This window comes from Taudactylus pleione, unplaced genomic scaffold (assembly GCF_031769625.1).
Source record: "Taudactylus pleione unplaced genomic scaffold, aTauple2 ptg000602l, whole genome shotgun sequence".
NCBI classification, from domain to species: domain Eukaryota; kingdom Metazoa; phylum Chordata; class Amphibia; order Anura; family Myobatrachidae; genus Taudactylus; species Taudactylus pleione.
Window position 1 is genome coordinate 3469913 of NW_028285004.1, and position 17323 is coordinate 3487235.

Sequence of the window (17323 nt, forward strand, 5' to 3'; positions counted from 1 at the left end):
TTTAAACTGTATGCAACACAGAAAGTAATGCTGGATCAGAGGCAGTTTAAATCATCATGAGTACACATGTATTTTGAAATATCCCCTATCAGTTTTTCATTTAGTTAAACCAAAACAAATTTTTTATAATATACACATATACAATATGTGCTGTTTGCAAGACAAGATGTTCAGTGTTCATAGTTTTGCCCTCTGATGTAGAATACAAATAAAGTGAGAACACTTGTTTGGTGTGCTTGAATAGAAAAATATTATGAATGGTTCACATTTAAAGGGGATAAAATGTCCAGAATCGCTACTCCCACTTTTATACAAATACTTTGGGCAGAATTCAATTGTTTTCGCGGTCCGGATCTCCTGTCTAAAGTGACGGGAGATAGCGGGGCACTATTCAATTGCTACTGCTTTTCACACTGATCGCGAAAAGTGCCATTTGGGCGCCCAAACAGGTCACTTTTCTCCCATTTCAGCTCGCACCCCTTGGGGCTGCGAGCTAAAATGGAATGATGGCAGCTGATCGCGCCGGACAGGAGCAACAATTGAATAGCTCAGTCGGGCGCGAAAGGGGCTGGAAACATTTGAATTCCACCCTTTACGTTCAACTCTGTAAAAGGCAAAGAAATCTAATAAAACAAATAAATACTATGAATATTAGTGCTACACAAGTAATTTCAACCAGCGGATGCAAGATTCTTTCAGTGGGAGCCTCTTCGCACTGGATGGCGAGTGGCTCTCTAGCATATTTTTGCAATTGAATTGCGAATCCATAAGAGATCGCAGCTACGATAGCTTTTGCGTCAACTTCTGAATCAGGCCCTAAATCGCTTAGGAAACATTGCTAAATTATGTAATCTCACTGAAATTTCATTACCAGATAAATCTCCCATTTCCTCTCCTGAATCAAACAATCGCTCACATTACATTCAACGATTAAGATCTTGTCATTCTCGCAAATCGATTAGAGAACTTTAGTGCATGATTGTATACCATTGGTTCACTAATCTGACGAGCAAATAAACAAGTAATAACCAGTAGCAAGTAGTGATGTTTCCATCATCAGGAATCCTAGCTGGAAAATCAATACAGCTCTTTAGCTGCAGTATGAACCAGTAAAATAAATAGAAACACTGTTATGGTACCTATAACATATTAAAATTACAGACAAATCGCCAGGGTTTAATCTCCATTTTATTGATTTATATTTGACCTCAGCCATTTGTGGGAATAAAAAATCAAAACCTCCATGTTCAAAATATTATTCCCACTTGCAGTCCTTGAATAATACCTTCTTCCTGCTGTACACAAATCCATAAGTAACCAGTTCGACATTTTTGTATGTTAAACTGAACAATTTAACTTTTTTGTAGAAAATAGATTTATGCATAAGGGGTGAGAAACAAAAAAAAAAAAAAAAAAAAACACCTTGAGAGAGTACACCCTTACCATACAGAGTTTTGTGTTCTGTAAACAAAATCTAAAGAAAATGCTGCTTAAAACAAAGTAACTCTCGCTATCAAAATATACAATTTGAATTGCAGACATTATGCAAACATTTTAAAAATAGTACAGTATTCGCTTTGATTGAAAGTTACAGCATTCTCTTCTAAGACCCAAATGATCAGTTTGCTCAAGGTGGATTCATTTCAAAATACTGAATGCAGTCCTGTCTTCAAAGCGAGAGTGAAGTAATATTCATTTCTCCAAACGTAGCAAACATCCGTATTCCTTAGAACCGTAGGTGTGATTTGTGCTTCACCATATATCTAAAAAAATAAAAAAATATTTTACTAAATTTGGTAGATACGGTATTATGTAGAAACAGTGTACACAATAATGGTTTATTAAAACAGAACATTGGAAAAGATTATTATACGGCACCACACATTACCTTGATGGCACCAGGATGCACTGTGGGAAGAAGGCAAGGCGGCGGAGGCAAATATGTACATGCGCTCCCGGCCGTCCATATGGTGTAAAAGAAATTGTGATTCATCAAACCTGGCCACCTTCCATTGCCCCATGGTCCAGTTCTGACGCTCATGTGCCTATTGTAGGTGCTTTCAGTGGTGGACAGGGTCAGTATGGGCACTATGACCAGTCTGCGGCTACGCATCCCCATATGCAAGCAGTGATCGCTGTGTGTTTTGACAACTTCCTATTATAGCCAGCATAAACATTTTCAACAATGTGTGCTACAGTAGCTTTTCTGCTGGATAGGACCAGATGGCCTAGGCTTTGCTCCCCAAGTGCATCAATAAGCCTTGGGTGCTCATGACCCTGTTACTGGTTCACCTGTTATCCTTCATTGGACAACTTTGGTAAGTACTAAACACTGCATACCAGGAACACCCCACAAGACCTGCATTTTGGAGATGCTCTGACCCAGTCATCACAATGGCAGTCACTCAGATCCTTACACTTGCCCATTTTTCCTGATTCAAACACATCAACTTCAAATATGGAGTGTTTACTTGCTTCCTAATATATTCTACTCCTTGACATGTGCCATTGTAACTATATATTCAAATGTTTTTCACTTCATATTTCAGTGGTTTTAATGTTACATTTGATCAGTGTACAGAAGAAACCGATAGAAGCTAGGAGCGTCAGGACGGTTGCCCTGAGGACACTATGAACTTCGAGGAAAGAGTTAACAAGGGTAAGTTTTACCATAACTCTCCATCTTCAGGGTCCATAGGGCTCCACAGGGAGACATTGTGGATGTCCCAAAGCAGTTGTTCAAGGGCGGGAACACTCCTAAGCTGATAGTAAGGAAGCGTCCTGAGAGACAAATGTATCAAAGGCATAAAACCTGAGAAAGGTGTGGACAGAAGACCAGGTGGCTGCCTTGCATAGCTGTTCAACTGAGACACCACGCCAGGCTGCCCACGAGGGACCCACAGAGCGAGTAGAATGAGCAGATACTGAGGTCAGCATGGGAAGGCCAGTCTGCCTGTAAGCCTGTGAAAAAGTCATGTGAATCCATCTGGCCAGAGTTTGTTTGTTAGCTGGCCATCCCTTCTTGTGGAATCCATATAGGACAAAGAGGGAGTCCGATTTCCTAATGGAAATAGTGCAGTCCACATAGATCTTCAGATCACGGACCACGTCCAATGAGGCCTCACCTGCCGAGAGGTCTGGTGAATTAAATGCCAGAACCACAATTTCATCATTCAGGTGTTAGCGAGAAACCACCTTGGGGAGGAAACCTAGGCGTGTACAAAGAACAGCCCTGCCCTGATTAAACAATAAAAAGGGGGAGTGACATGAAAGCGCCCCTAAATCCGATACCCAACAGGCAGATACTGTAGCCAGAAGAAACTTCGCAGTGAGCCACTTGACATCCACCGATTCCAGGGGTTCGAATGAAGGTTTCTGAAGTGCTTGGAGCACCACTGACAAATCCCATGGAGCCACAGGAGGGAAAAAGGGAGATTGTATACGAAGAACACCTTGCATGAAGGTGTGAACATCCGGTATAATAGAATTCTACGCTGAAACAAGATAGACAAAGCAGAGACTTGCACTTTCAGAGATGCTAGGCGGAGCCCTAGATCCAGTCCAGCCTGAAGAAAGGCAAGAATTCGAGAAACCTTAAAGACTTGCAAATCAGTATCTTGGAGCACACCATTGGAAATACATATGCTATATTCTGTGGCAAATTCTTGCTGAGGCCGATTTACGTGCTTGGAGTATGGTCTGCACCACAGAGCTGGAGAAACCCTTAGCCATTAGGAGGGATGTCTTAAGAGCCAAGCCGTTAAGAGACAGACAGGCTAGGTCCAGATGTAGACATGGACCCTGAAACAACAGGTCTACTCGTAGAGGAAGTTGTAGTGGAACGTCTATGGAGAGCCTTTGAAAGTCGAAGTGCCAATGATGTCTGGGGCAAGCCAGAGCTATGAACAGGACTGTGCCCCCCCCCCCCCCCCATCCCTCCTGTCTGAACTTTCGAAGCACTCAAGGAAGTAGTGATATCGGAGGGAAGAGATATGCCAAATGGAGTTTACATTTCACCGACAATGCATCTATAAAGCTGCATCGGGGTCCTATGTTCTGGCTCCATAAATTGGAAGTTTTTTGTTGTGTCTGGAGGCCATGTGATCCACTTCCGGAAGACCCCATTGTCCACTAGAAGCTGAAAGACTTCTGTATGTAGAGACTGTTCCCCTGCATGCACATCGTTATGGCTGAGAAAATCTGCTTCCCAATTGAGAATCCGCGGGATGAACACTGCAGAGATGGCTGGGAGATTGCTTTCGGCCCATGTGAGAATGTGGGAAACTTCTGTCATTGTTAACTGACTTCAAGTGCCCCCTTGGTGATTGAGGTTGGTCACTGCCTTGGCATTGTCATACTGAATTTGAACTGGCCTGTTTTTCAGAATATTCTGAGCTCTGTAGATGGCTCGAAGTTCCGGGATATTGATTGGTAACACAGCCTCGACTGGGGACCATCGGCCCTGGAAGGAGTGCTGGCCAGTTACTGCGCCCCACCCTCAGAGGCTTGCATCCGTGGTGAGGAGAGCCCAGTCCGAGTTCCAAAAGGGACAACCCTTGCTCAAATGGGAAGTCTGTAGCCACCAGGTTAGGGACAGGCGAACCTCTGGTGGGAGGCTCATCATCTGGGATTTGAGCAGTTGGGGCCCATTCCAACTGGAGAGGATCAGGTGTTGTAGGGGCCTGGAGTGAAACTGGGCGAACTACACCATATCGAAGGTGGACACCATTGATCCCAACGCCTGCATTGCAGAGTGAATTGACACTCGGCGCTTGTGGAGCAGTCTGCGTAGTCTGTGCTGGATTGCTAAAATCTTGTCCGCTGTTAGGAAGATTCTCTGAAATCGTGAGTCCAGCAGCGCTCCCAAATGTACCATCCGTTGAGATGGTGTTAGAGAAGATTTTTTCCAGTTGATCAGCCAACCGTGTGTTTGAAGAAAGGCAATTGTTACCTGTAGACGGCAGTGAAGAGTCTGTAGGGAGCTGGCCAACAGCAAGAGATCATCCAAGTATGGGAGCAGTCCTCAGACTTGGCAGGTAGACATCTAGTAGCCCAGGCCTGTTTGGCCCTAGGCTTGGAGGACTTGGTTGAGGTCTGCTGTCGTGGAAAAGACTGACCCTTGGCTTTTCCTTGGGGGCGAAAGGACCGAAAGGATGACGTCCAAGGCTTTGTATTATATACAGAGGGCAGGAACGCCGTCTTATTAACCGTCAAAGTAGTCACAAATTTATCCAATTATGGACCAAATAGGATGTCTCCTGCATAAGGCAGAGACACTAGAGCCCGTTATGAGTCTGAAGCTGCTTCCCAGGAACATAGCCAAAGAATACGGTGGGCCACTACTGAACTGGCAGATATCCTGGAGGCCAGGAGAGCCATATCCATAGCTGCTTCACCTAAGGAGGTTGCATCTCTAATGTGAGATATTTAGTACAGCTGTTCCCTCAAAGCATAAGGGGGAAAAAGCGCCTGTAAGAGAGTATATACTGTAGATTTATGACAAGCTTCTATACGGCTATCTGTAGTCTCCTTCAAGGAGGTTGCAGTATGAACAGGTAAGGTGGCATTTTTAACCAGATGTGTTGCATGAGAATCCACTGCTGGGAGAACTTCCCATTAGGTACAATCAGTAGCTAGAAGAGGGTAAAAGGAACTATCGTTTTGGAATTTGAAACCTTTTACCGTGCATATTCCAAGCTTCACTCATGTATTCAGATAGCAGGTCAGAGTGAGGAAACCCCGGCCAAAACAACCTTTAGTCGCTTAAAAAGTGTGTGTTTTTTCTTAGGAGCGGGTCCATCCTCTTCTCTTTGTAGAATATCTTAACAGATCTCACAAGAGCAGGTATATTTAGTTTAGAGGGTGGCTCCTCTTCTCCTGAGATGGAGTCAGAGTGAGGGAGATCTGAGTCTTCTGCCTCCCCAGATGATCTCTCAGAATCAGATAACGGTGTGGACTGGGAAAATATCATAGTACATTTAGTAGGCCTAGTAGGTAAAGGCTTTTCTTTTTGCAGCATTTGCTGAAAAACCGTAGAGGTATTAGCCAAACTCTGTACTGAGGTAGACAGTACGTCTACCCATGGGAGAGGAAAAAGATTTGCAGGGAGTACCTGCTGTGGCCATCCCATAGGGGGAGCTACCATGGGGACTGCTACTTGGTCCGCAAGTTTTGCCAGCATTTGTGAAAAGGCAGCTCAGGGTGGGTTCTGAGGGAGATACACTGGTGCTGATGGGCCTGGGACTGTGTAACAATTAATACCACAGAGCAGGACTTACAAGACACCAGAGTAGGAGGAGCAGCATCAGGCTACTTGATATATTTTTCCTCTGATAGCCATAGCCACAAGAATAACAAAAATACACAGTATGATACAGTGCAGTGAACACCCTGGATAAAATGGCACAGTGTAGCGTGCAACCGCGTTATAAAGTATGTGATCGCACTTAATTATCTGGGAACTGTGAGGTACAATGAACCCCCTATACCAAAGTATGTCAGGATATAGTAGAATAGAGGGAAAGGTATAAGCTGCACAGTATAGAAAGTAGAGATGAGCGCTAGCCCAAGTCACATACAAACGCAGAAAATACACTACAATCAACTACACAGACCACAGTGGCTGGTAGGATATAGCGCTGCATGACCTGGCCCGTGGGAGAGGTATACAGGGAGACTGGACACAGTGTACCCAAAGACCTGTCTGCAGAAAATGGCTGCCGCGCATCTCTGGGGGGGTGGAGGGTGAGGGAGGAGCAGCACAGGGCACACCGAGACCGCAGTGGAATGGTGCCCTGGACTGGGCGAGGGGCTGCAGGGAGAGCGCCTTCTCCCCTTGCTGATATTAACCACCGGGTCCTCTGGCCTACTTGCATATGGCCTGCGCCAGTATGTTATATGCTCCGGTGGTCTAATGCTCTGTGGTCTACCTTAGTCATGGGCACACCAGTGTCCACATCAGCGCCTCCGGTCTGTCTCCTGCGGCAAGATTGAGCAACAAAGCAGGTCACCGCGAACAGGGTTCCACCTTACCTGCCCCTGGATTCTGGACTGCAATCTGGGATCTGAGAAGCCTGCTAGCTAGTCCCCCTCGGAGCCCCGTCGAGAGTACCTAGCACAGGCTTGGAGTCATGGCGCCTCAGAGGGGTCATGGAGCGGCAGCACAGACGTCCGGAGGACAGTATGGTGCTGTTCGTCCATTATAGTAAAAAAAAAAAAAAAAAAAGATAAATTAAAGTCGGAGCATCCTGGGATTGAAAAGCGTTGGTGTCCAGTCATCCAGGTCCCACCTACACCCCAATGCATACCATGTATAGCACATGTAATTACACCAACCATGATTTTTGTTTAAAATATCGCCTTTAAAGCTGCATCTCACAGCTGGAAAAGTACAGTTATGACTAAAGAAACGGAAAAAAAAATAATTACCTGTCCAATGTTTCCCAAAATTTTAGGAAAACAGGTCTGTCCAAATGTCTTTTGTGGTAACTCAACTCCAAAACTGTTACATCCCATTTCTGTACATTGGGGTCCAGTCGAACTTCATCATACTTGAGATGGAAGGCTTTTACTGCATTAAGTCACAAAGTTATAAATGGTAAATTTAAATCACAATATAAGGGTTCATTTTACTACTAAAACATGTTAATGTTAAAATATAATAAATATACAATGTATTTTAATAACCTTGCCAAAGGCAAATCTATTCTATAACAGACTGGCAAGAAACATGCTCATTTCTGCACAGTTACAACAAGGCACGCTCCTTACAGGTCTGCATGTAATGATTGCTCTGACCTAAATGTTTTCTAATGTATAAATAAACCTATATTTAGAAAACCTGAAAGTTTAAAATAAGTGGTTAAAAAGCTTACTTTTTGCAAAGATATCTACAGGAGATCCATCAGGCAACACCCATGGCCAGCCCTTAAACTGCCAAGCAGGACCTTGAACAAACACTGCTACCACACGGTCCCTGGAAGACAGAAGCATTGTTACACTACTGACACTATTACTTTGGTCTGAAGGCAGGATACAAAGTCCAATTTCGTCATACATGCAGGAGTTGGATAGAAATTTTTTATCCAATTAGTGACACTCCAGAAAGTAACTTAAAAAAAAAAAGAATGACTAGTACACCTAGCTTAATTTATCAATTTCAGCTCGTCCGAATGTATCCATTCTTGGATTATTATCCCATGCCGAATTGCACACTATTCAGAGCTAGTATGGGTAAGACGGGAAACACTATTTACAGACTCCCAGCAAAGACTGGTACAATTGAGATATGTATTTATAATTTGCACTGTAACTGTGGATAAACAGGGGAGATATCGCAAGCAAATGTTCACTTTTCCTAACGAGTCTTCACATACAAACTTAAAGTTTAATGTTCACTTTTTGGACTCTGAGTATTTCACAAAGGAAGTTTTAGAGTGCAACACATACCAGTCCTGTGGCAGCAGTTTTAGGGGCTGATCTATTACCCTGTATGGTACAGTAACACTTATACTTGTGCCACCAGGCTGCATTTGGTCTTTTCGTCTCTGAATTAAAACTTCATTTTCTCTCTGACAGCCTTGTTTTTTCTTTTCATCTGATGAAACAAACCTTTTGAAAAAAAAAACACAAAAAAAAAGGTTTATAGAATAAATGCAAAACTATCTAATAAAGATACAATTTACTTACAATTCCTAGTTTCACTTAAATAATAAATTTACATTTGGACACCACGTTTTTCTGTACAACTCTGAGCCAATGTGGACCCTTCTTTCTAATATCTAAATACTTTGATATTGGAAGGAGAACAGCAAACCAAGACCAATGAAATGAAGGGTGGCCAGGAGAAGAGGGTGACCAACAGTATCTAAAAACAAAAAATTCTAGGAGTGAGGGAGTGGAAAGATAACTTTAAATGTGCTATAAGTAGATCAATGATAAATTGAGAAAGTTAGGTATTATGAAACAGCTTGTTGAATGCTACTAATGAGGATTATGAAGTAGGTGGCCAAGTCATAGCATGTGTGGCTAGGTCGGAGATGGTAAAGTTGGCAAAGCAGCGAGCTGAATGACAGAGAAGCATTAGTGTTGAATGTTAGAAAAGTACAGTAAGTATGCTTGGCAAGTAAAAAGGACCGTGTTGTAAGAGCATTTGAGAAATATTTCCACTAGTAGTACTCAGAAGAGCAGAAGCACATTTGCAGGTAGTGAGTGTCTGGTGTGAGATGGTTGAGATTAAGATGGTTGTGTAGTGGCTGGAAATTGAGTGTGGAATGTTTAGCTATATGATAGGTGTAGGGTTGGTGAAGATCACAAGTTTATTATTATGTGGGTCACTGCGTACCTGACAATTTAGGTGAGGGGGAGGAATGAGGTTTTATAAGGTGGGAAATGAGGTCAGCTAGTAAAAACTTAAGGAAAAAGATAATTAAATTAATCTTGTAGTAAAAGTCAATAGGATTGTCACTGGGAATTTTGAATCCACTGAGAGAAGGTGGCTCAAGCAATAGGAAGTAAGCCATGCAGCTGACAAGAAATTAGGAAGGCAAGTAAATAAAAACATGTGGTGAACTGGAAAGATATATGGGGGCTGATTTTGAGTGGCATGCAAAAGTAAATGCAGCAGTGTGTATTGGCGATAGCCAGTCTGAGAGTTTATGCAAATGGCATACAAACTCATCCCTTGAGTACATCTGTGCAGCTGACTGAGACAGCCACTTTTCACACCCATACACAGTGTAATACAGTTTGGTGCATCTTTATTCGCCACAATCGGTCAGCCATACAGCAGGTGCAGTTTCTCCGTCTGGCCACGGCCTCCTATGCTTGCGGCTGTGTTACTCGGAACACAGTTGCTAGCATTGACACTGCAACACTCCCATAATACCCCCACTGAACGGTGCAGGAACACCCATCACTTGTCCGCCACATTTCTGATACCATCTGAATTGATCGCAATAGCACCTTTGGGTGTACCCACTGTTACGCATGTGCGGTGTTCAATTTCAGTACTTTTTTCGCAGTTGCAAAGAATTGCTCAACTATGTGAACATTGGCATTGCATGCAACTCAGAATCAGGCTCATGGTGTGGAGAAAGAAGGATGGCTCCATGGGTAAAGTTAAAAGGTGCACACAACGGAATCTGTATGAATGACCGCCGGACAAGAGCCTGGCGGTCGAAATCCCGACGCCAGCAAGCCGAACAGCGCAGATCCTGACAGAGGTAAGAAAACTACCTAACCCTCCCATAGGGGTGCCTAACCGTAACTTCCCCCCCAGTACCTAACCCTAACCTCCCTTCAAGGGTGCCTAAACCTAACCCCCCTCCCCGCACCCTAAACCTAACCCTCCCGGGGGGTGCCTAACCCTATCCCCCCCTTCCCCCGGCCTAACCATCCCCGGGGGGGGTCTAACCCTAAATCCCCCTGGGAATCCCTAAACTTAACCCCCCCACCCCCGGCTACGTGGATACTTAACACCGGCGTTGAGCGATCGGTCCGGCGTCCTGTCGGAGTTCAGGCGTTTGGAGTAACACAGGAGTCGGTATTTCGACATCTATGTTAGATCCCTTGCCAGGATTAAACTGTCGGGATTGTGAACGGTGGCCGGTCACATGACTAGACAGGTGCATAAATATTGGGACATTGACAGAATTTTCATATTTTGGCCTCTATTCACCACAATGGCTTTGAAATGAAACAAACAAGATGTGCTTTAACTGCAGACTTTCAGATTTAATTTGAGGGTAATTACATCCAAATAAGGTGAATGGTGTAGGAATTACAACGGTTTCTATATGTGCCTCCCACTGTTTAAGGGGCCAAAAGTAATGGGACTATCAACTCAAAAGCTATTTTGTGGACAGGTGTGGGCTATTCCCTCGTTATTTCATTATCAATTAAGCAGGTAAAAGGTCTGGAGCTGATTCTAGGTGTGACATTTGCATTTGGAATCAGTTGCTGTCGACTCTCAATATGAGATCCAAAGAGCTGTCACTATCAGTGAAGCAAGCCATCATTAGGCTGAAAAATCAAAACAAACCCATCAGAGAGATAGCAAAAACATTAGGTGTGACCAAATCAACTGCTTGGAACACTCTTAAAAAGAAAGAACACACCGGAGAGCTCAGCAACACCAAAAGACCCGGAAGACCACGGAAAACAACTGTGGTGGATGACAGAAGAATTATTTCCCTGGTGAAGAAAAACCCCTTCACAACAGTTGGCCAAATCAAGAACACTCTCCAGGAGGTAGGTGTATATGTGTCAAAGTCAACAATCAAGAGAAGACTTCACAAGAGTGAATATAGAGGGTTCACCACAAGATGTAAACTATTGGTGAGCCACAAAAACAGGAAGACCAGACCAGATTAGAGAGTTTGCCAAACAACATCTAAAAAAGCCATTACAGTTCTTGAACAACATCCTAAGGACAGATGAGACAAAGATCAACTTGTACCAGAGTGATGAGAAGAGTATGGAGAAGGAAAGCAACTGCTCATGATCCAAAACAGACCACCTCATTAGTGAAGCATGGTGGTGGTAGTGTCATGGCGTGGGCATGTATGGCTGCCAATGGAACTGGGTCCCTTGTATTTATTGATGATGTGACTGCTGACAAAAGCAGCAGAATGAATTCTGAAGTGTTTCGGGCAATATTATATGCTCATTCAGTCAAATGCTTCAGAACTCATTGGACGGCGCTTCACAGTGCAGATGGACAATGACCCAAAGCATACTGCAAAAGCAACCAAAGAGTTTTTTAAGGCTAAAAGGTGGAATGTTATGCAATGGCCAAGTCAATCCCCTGACCTGAATCCGATTGAGCATGCATTTTACTTGATGAAGACAAAACTGAAAGGAAAATGCCCCAAGAACAAGCAGGAACTGAAGACATTTGCAGTAGAGGCCTGGCGTCTGGTGATGCCTATGCGTTCCAGACTTCAGGCTGTAATTGCCTGCAAAGGATTTGCAACAAAGTATTAAAAAAGTGAAAGTTAGATTTAGGATTGTTTAGTTTGTCCCATTACTTTTTGCCCCTTAAAAAGTGGGAGGCATATATAGAAACCGTTGTAATTCCTACACCGTTCACCTGATTTGGATGTAATTACCCTCAAATTAAATCTGAAAGTCTGCAGTTAAAGCACATCTTGTTTGTTTCATTTCAAAGCCATTGTGGTGGTGAATAGAGGCCAAAATATGAAAATTCTGTCAATGTCCCAATATTTATGCACCTGACTGTATATCCCCACAATCCATCTTTGGATCTAGGAGTGAGGATGAGAGAGATTGCCCCATAGGAGAGGGTTGCAAAGTTCAGTGTGGGAGAAGTCCAGGTCTCTGTTAAAAGGTTGAAGAATTCTGAACAGAAAAACTCATGGTCAGAGGAGTGTTTGAATAAAAAAACAAAACAAAATAAAACAGGTCTCACATTCTGGAGTGCAAAAGAAAATGTAATTGACCACACATTTTAAATTCAAATATCCAAAAAAAATTTTTTTAAAGACCTGAAATAATATGCTATGCATATTTCGTTAAGATGCCTAGGACTAATTTCAGACATTCAAGGTGGCAGATAACATCGTACATGACGTAAGAACACTTGTGGGAACAGTATTTCCAGGGACAAAAACTAAATAAAACACTTTTAGAATAATCTTTCACTAAAACGTATCCTCAATGCAAATATTGATCTCAAATGAATGAAGGTTGGGATGAACAAGTAAATTAAATTAGGTAAGGAAAAAAAAAAAAACTTCATATGTGGATAACATTATATCCAAGTTAGCAACACTAAGAAAATCCATAAACAAGAACCCAAGATGTTTATTTGCACACAAAAAACCTCAAACCCTTCTCACAGTGCAAAATAATCCTATTCATAAAATAAATTTACACACAGAACCAATCCATGTCATAACATCTGAAAACAAATGGTATTGAAGAAAAATCTAACAACTGCTCAGAAATATAGTACGGATTAAAGTTTTTTCTTTTAACAGGTACTTACTTTAGATCCTGCAGAAGATCTTTAGAGTTTAGCATAGTTATTAGTGAAGTGGTGGCAGCTGGTATAATAATTATAGGTGTACGTGAACCTGCAGGAAGTTGGGGGGAAATAATTATATTGTAAATATATATATATATACATACACACACACATGTGTACATACATACTCTAGTCTGATAACAAATGTACAGAAAATTTTCAGCTCTCACCTTTCTTTTGGTTAGGGGGTGGTCTCGCTTGTGATACTACATGAAAAAGAAAGTGGGGGAGAGGAGAGTAGAAAAGAAAAAAAAAAAATTTGAAAACTGGAGAAAAATGTTACACAACAAAAAACACATCTGCTAAAACAGAAATTACACACTGCTAATTCAACAAATATTTCCCAAGAGGTCAAAAAACTAAAATGTTAAAACAAATTTGTTTATAGGAAAGCCTGCAGTTTTACAAATGTTTGCAGCTATTATACTTTTGTATAATCGGAGAAAACTTTACCCAGGTAGATCTGTAAATGTTATAAGTTGCTACTTCCACATCATAATATTCATCTTTTAGGGTGTATACAAACACACACAAATATATACACTTCTGGTCAAAAGTTTTAGAATATCTTCATTTTTCCAGGGTGGGGAGGGTTAGGCTACAAGAAGGGAGGGTTAGGGGGAGAATAAGTATACTTACCCGACCCCTGTCGGGATATCAACCATCAGGATGCTGCTATTTGTATTTTGACAGGAGGCATCCCGACAGCCGGTATTACATACCGATCACCTACACCCTAACCCTCCCCTGTCTCCCCCCATTAACCCTAACCATTCCATAGTGGTGCCTAACCCTAACTTGCCCTCCGATGGTGCCTAACCCTAACCCCTCCTTCCCGCACCCTAAACCTATATACACACATATATACAAGTACACATATGCATATATACACATACGTGCATTTCAATACCTTTGGAGGTGGCATGTGTGACAAACCTGAACTGTTACTTCTGGATGACATTGAAAATATTTAGTGAAAGGCTCTGTATTGCTTGGGATGTAATTTTAAGGCAGCACTACAATTGTCTTCTTGCAATCAGAATCTAATTTTCATGACATGGTTTATGGTTATTCTTTCTTTAGCCTTATTCCATTGTGCAAGAGCCCAATTATGCAGCTGAGGATAATGCGTATTGAAAATTGCATTAAAAATGCTGTGAGATTTGACAGGGACATATGCATATTTTTGCGTTTAATAATTACATTCATCACACATTATGGAATCCTAGGCCACTAACATTTTTCTCAAGTGCCAATTTCATGGTATGGGAATATTACCTCTAATGATAAAACTAGATAAAACTAATAAAAGAACAGATTTAGAGGTTGGCAAAGGGGAACAAATGAAATACTAATATGCAAGCTCTGACTGCATATGCAAAATCATGCTCAGTTTTTATTCTTCTGATTAAAATACATTTTTCCATAATTCTTGCAACATCCAAAAATGTTTCCATGGTATTTCCTTCAGAAAAGTGTCAATTAAAGAATGTCTGGAATTATTTCACAGTAGGATTCAGTTAACTTGAATATATTTGATCATAATGCAGTGGCTTGAAACTAGTAACCAGACAGTTCTTATACAGTGTCTACTGTATATGGGTTCAATTTATTAGACCATAAAAGTCATATCCCAAGTCATAACTAACAATTATTCAAAGCCCATCATGCAGAGTTTCGACTCACTCTGACATAAGAACATGCTGGCTAATACTGCACATGTAAATAGGCTTTGTCACATGTCTAACAGTGCCGCAATTTCTGATTTCCACTCAACACAGATTCCTACTGAAGCTGATAAAATTGCATGTGCAGGACATCATTGAGGTCCTCACAATCCTTGCCTCCACCGAACATAAGCCTACCATTATGTCAGAAACATTTACTAGAAGTCTAAACCTTACACAAATGGACGGGCATGTAGTTCTCCTACTCGATGGACAGCAGTGATTGCTACCAGAAACAACTCAAGTAAAAGCCAATAGATAGCTCACAATTGATTAGATGTCTAGTAAAAGATTAAGATACCAAAGTGCCACAAAAGGCTATGTATTGGTTGAAACAAAATAGAAAATTAATTCAGGCACCAACCTGATGTCCAAAAAATAAACTAAAGCACACACACCTGAATTTTCATGGTAGTAAGGCCATTAGTTAAACCAGCAAGAATATGAGAAATAGTAGCAGAATGAAATAGCAAAGATTTGCACCACAGAATAAAGGTCTTCCAAATCTTATAGTAAATTTTTCTTTCTGGCTTGTTGAATGACCTCATCCCATTGAGTCTTAGCAACCAACGGTCAATCTCCATGCCCTCAAAGACCAGACCTTTGGGTTAAAATGCAGAATCAAACCCTGATGTAGGTGATCTGGCAAAGATAGAGGCAATGTCTGCTTCAGAAGCATTCCTCAATCTGCTGCAAACCATGATGGCACAGTAACATGGAAGAACCACTATGACTTCTACTGCTGTATTCTTGATCTTCCCATAGATAGATAACCATATAATTGGGACAGCATTTGCATTTGTCTGGAGTCTCTAAGGAAAATAGAACAGAATTACTTAGGTATCTCAAGAGGTCGCCATCAGATCTATTTTAGGGACTCCAAACTCATCTACTAGGAGTTAAAAACATTTTTACAAGAACTACTCTCATTGATAGACCTATCTATTAAGAGAATTTGCTATCCTGTTGTCTTTGCCTATTACATACAAATGAGGAAATATAAAAATGTATTTGACCCACAACATGATTGACCTGTACACCATCATAGACTCACTTCTTGTGCCACAGTGGAAGCTTATCAAAGCAACTGTTGTCCAGTTGTTGGTAAAGATCTTTATGGGTTGTATCGTAATAGAGGTTGAAAGTTTCGAAATGCATGTTATAGCCCCTCCAGAATATTTGCATGCAGACATTTTCTAGTCACCATCCTATTTATTTCCTTGTAATATTTTAAGCCTTTATGTTGTAAGCTCTCGCAAGCAGGGATCTCTTCCCTCACTTATATCATCATCACTTGCCCACTGTCAACAACAGCACCAAACCTTTGGGTTCAGCCGGCTCTGCTTATTTGAGTATTATCACTGCCGATGTAGCAATGTTTACAACCTTGTTCTGCAATTTTTTGCAATCTTTTTTTCTTGTTTTATTCATACTGTGATAATTCTGCATGTGCAAAAAATTCAATACGAGGTGTAATGTTGCATGTCTGACTGGTTTCTTTCAAATGTGGTTTTGTTACGCAGAATTGCGGAGGATAATATACAATACCTATTTTTTTTCTTTATTTATCCATTACAAGTTCACATGGCATCCCATAGCAGTGTTTGCAATCTAAACATGTTGAATCACAGCTAGAGATTACAGTTCCGCAACCATTTACAGTTTCCAGGATTCATTTCAGGATGGGATTAAGAAAAAAAAAATACAAAGCAAAATGTTAAAACAGCCCAAATCTCGACGCTGGAAATAGTTAGTTGACTAGACTGATGTAATGCAAACTGCAGTATTTTAAAAATAACGGAGTCCTTTATTAATTTTCTGAAAGTACGACCTAAAGAGGGCCTAGGGCCTCATCGCTAAATCGGCTTCGGATTTGATTGCATACTAGCAGTTGCCCACTTTGTTTGATTTTATTTGAAGCGTTCTAGTTGTATTGCTTTGCATAGGGGTCCTGTTGTGGGAGAGGCCCAAAGCACCTCTCCCACTTACAGGCCAAGTGCATGGTGCCACACCTATTCCTTACATTGATAATGTAATGACAGATGTCAATAAATTTTGTTTTTGCTCAGCTTTAACTTGACGCATCAAAATAAAATAAGAGTTTCCATTACAAAATTATGCAGTTTTCATGAAAATCGGTTTAGTAGTTTTAACGCCAACTTGGAACAGACAACGTTCTTAAATAAGTATAGATATACCTGGCTGCAGATAAAGCATGTTCATGCTCTACGCTAGTGGGCAGCATAGACATTAGGTACCTTCCCTCTAAAACCGTGTCATTTATTTTTTTGTCGCTGCTACTTCAGCTAGTTAAGTTTTTGGCGGTGCTATTCTCATTGCTTTTTGATTTCAAGACCAAACAGCAGCAAGTCTGGGTCTAATTCGAGTGAGACTCTTCATGGGGTATTTCCTTCTCCTGAATCTCTAGTACAGTTGTGTCTGGTTCATTTATACATATTGCTAGCATCTCAACATTTTTTCCTTATTGTTTGACTAGCTATAGTGAATGAATGAGAAATTTCAACATTGAACCGAAATAAAAGGAATA

At 41.4% G+C, this 17323-nt stretch overlaps 1 protein-coding gene across 1 annotated transcript in view; it reads right to left on the reverse strand.

The window, feature by feature from the left end:
- Positions 1 to 1170: 1170 nt before the first annotated feature.
- The window catches only part of CDC73 (cell division cycle 73), a 149057-nt gene continuing 132904 nt past the window's right edge, over positions 1171 to 17323 (reverse strand). The window contains exons 12-17 of the mRNA XM_088453907.1: positions 13219 to 13254; positions 13010 to 13097; positions 8449 to 8610; positions 7875 to 7975; positions 7429 to 7570; positions 1171 to 1763 (exon numbers count right to left, since the gene is read on the reverse strand). Coding sequence (XP_088310033.1) covers positions 1727 to 1763; positions 7429 to 7570; positions 7875 to 7975; positions 8449 to 8610; positions 13010 to 13097; positions 13219 to 13254 — 566 coding nt within the window. The 3' untranslated portion in view covers positions 1171 to 1726. The remainder of the gene's footprint in view (positions 1764 to 7428; positions 7571 to 7874; positions 7976 to 8448; positions 8611 to 13009; positions 13098 to 13218; positions 13255 to 17323) is intronic.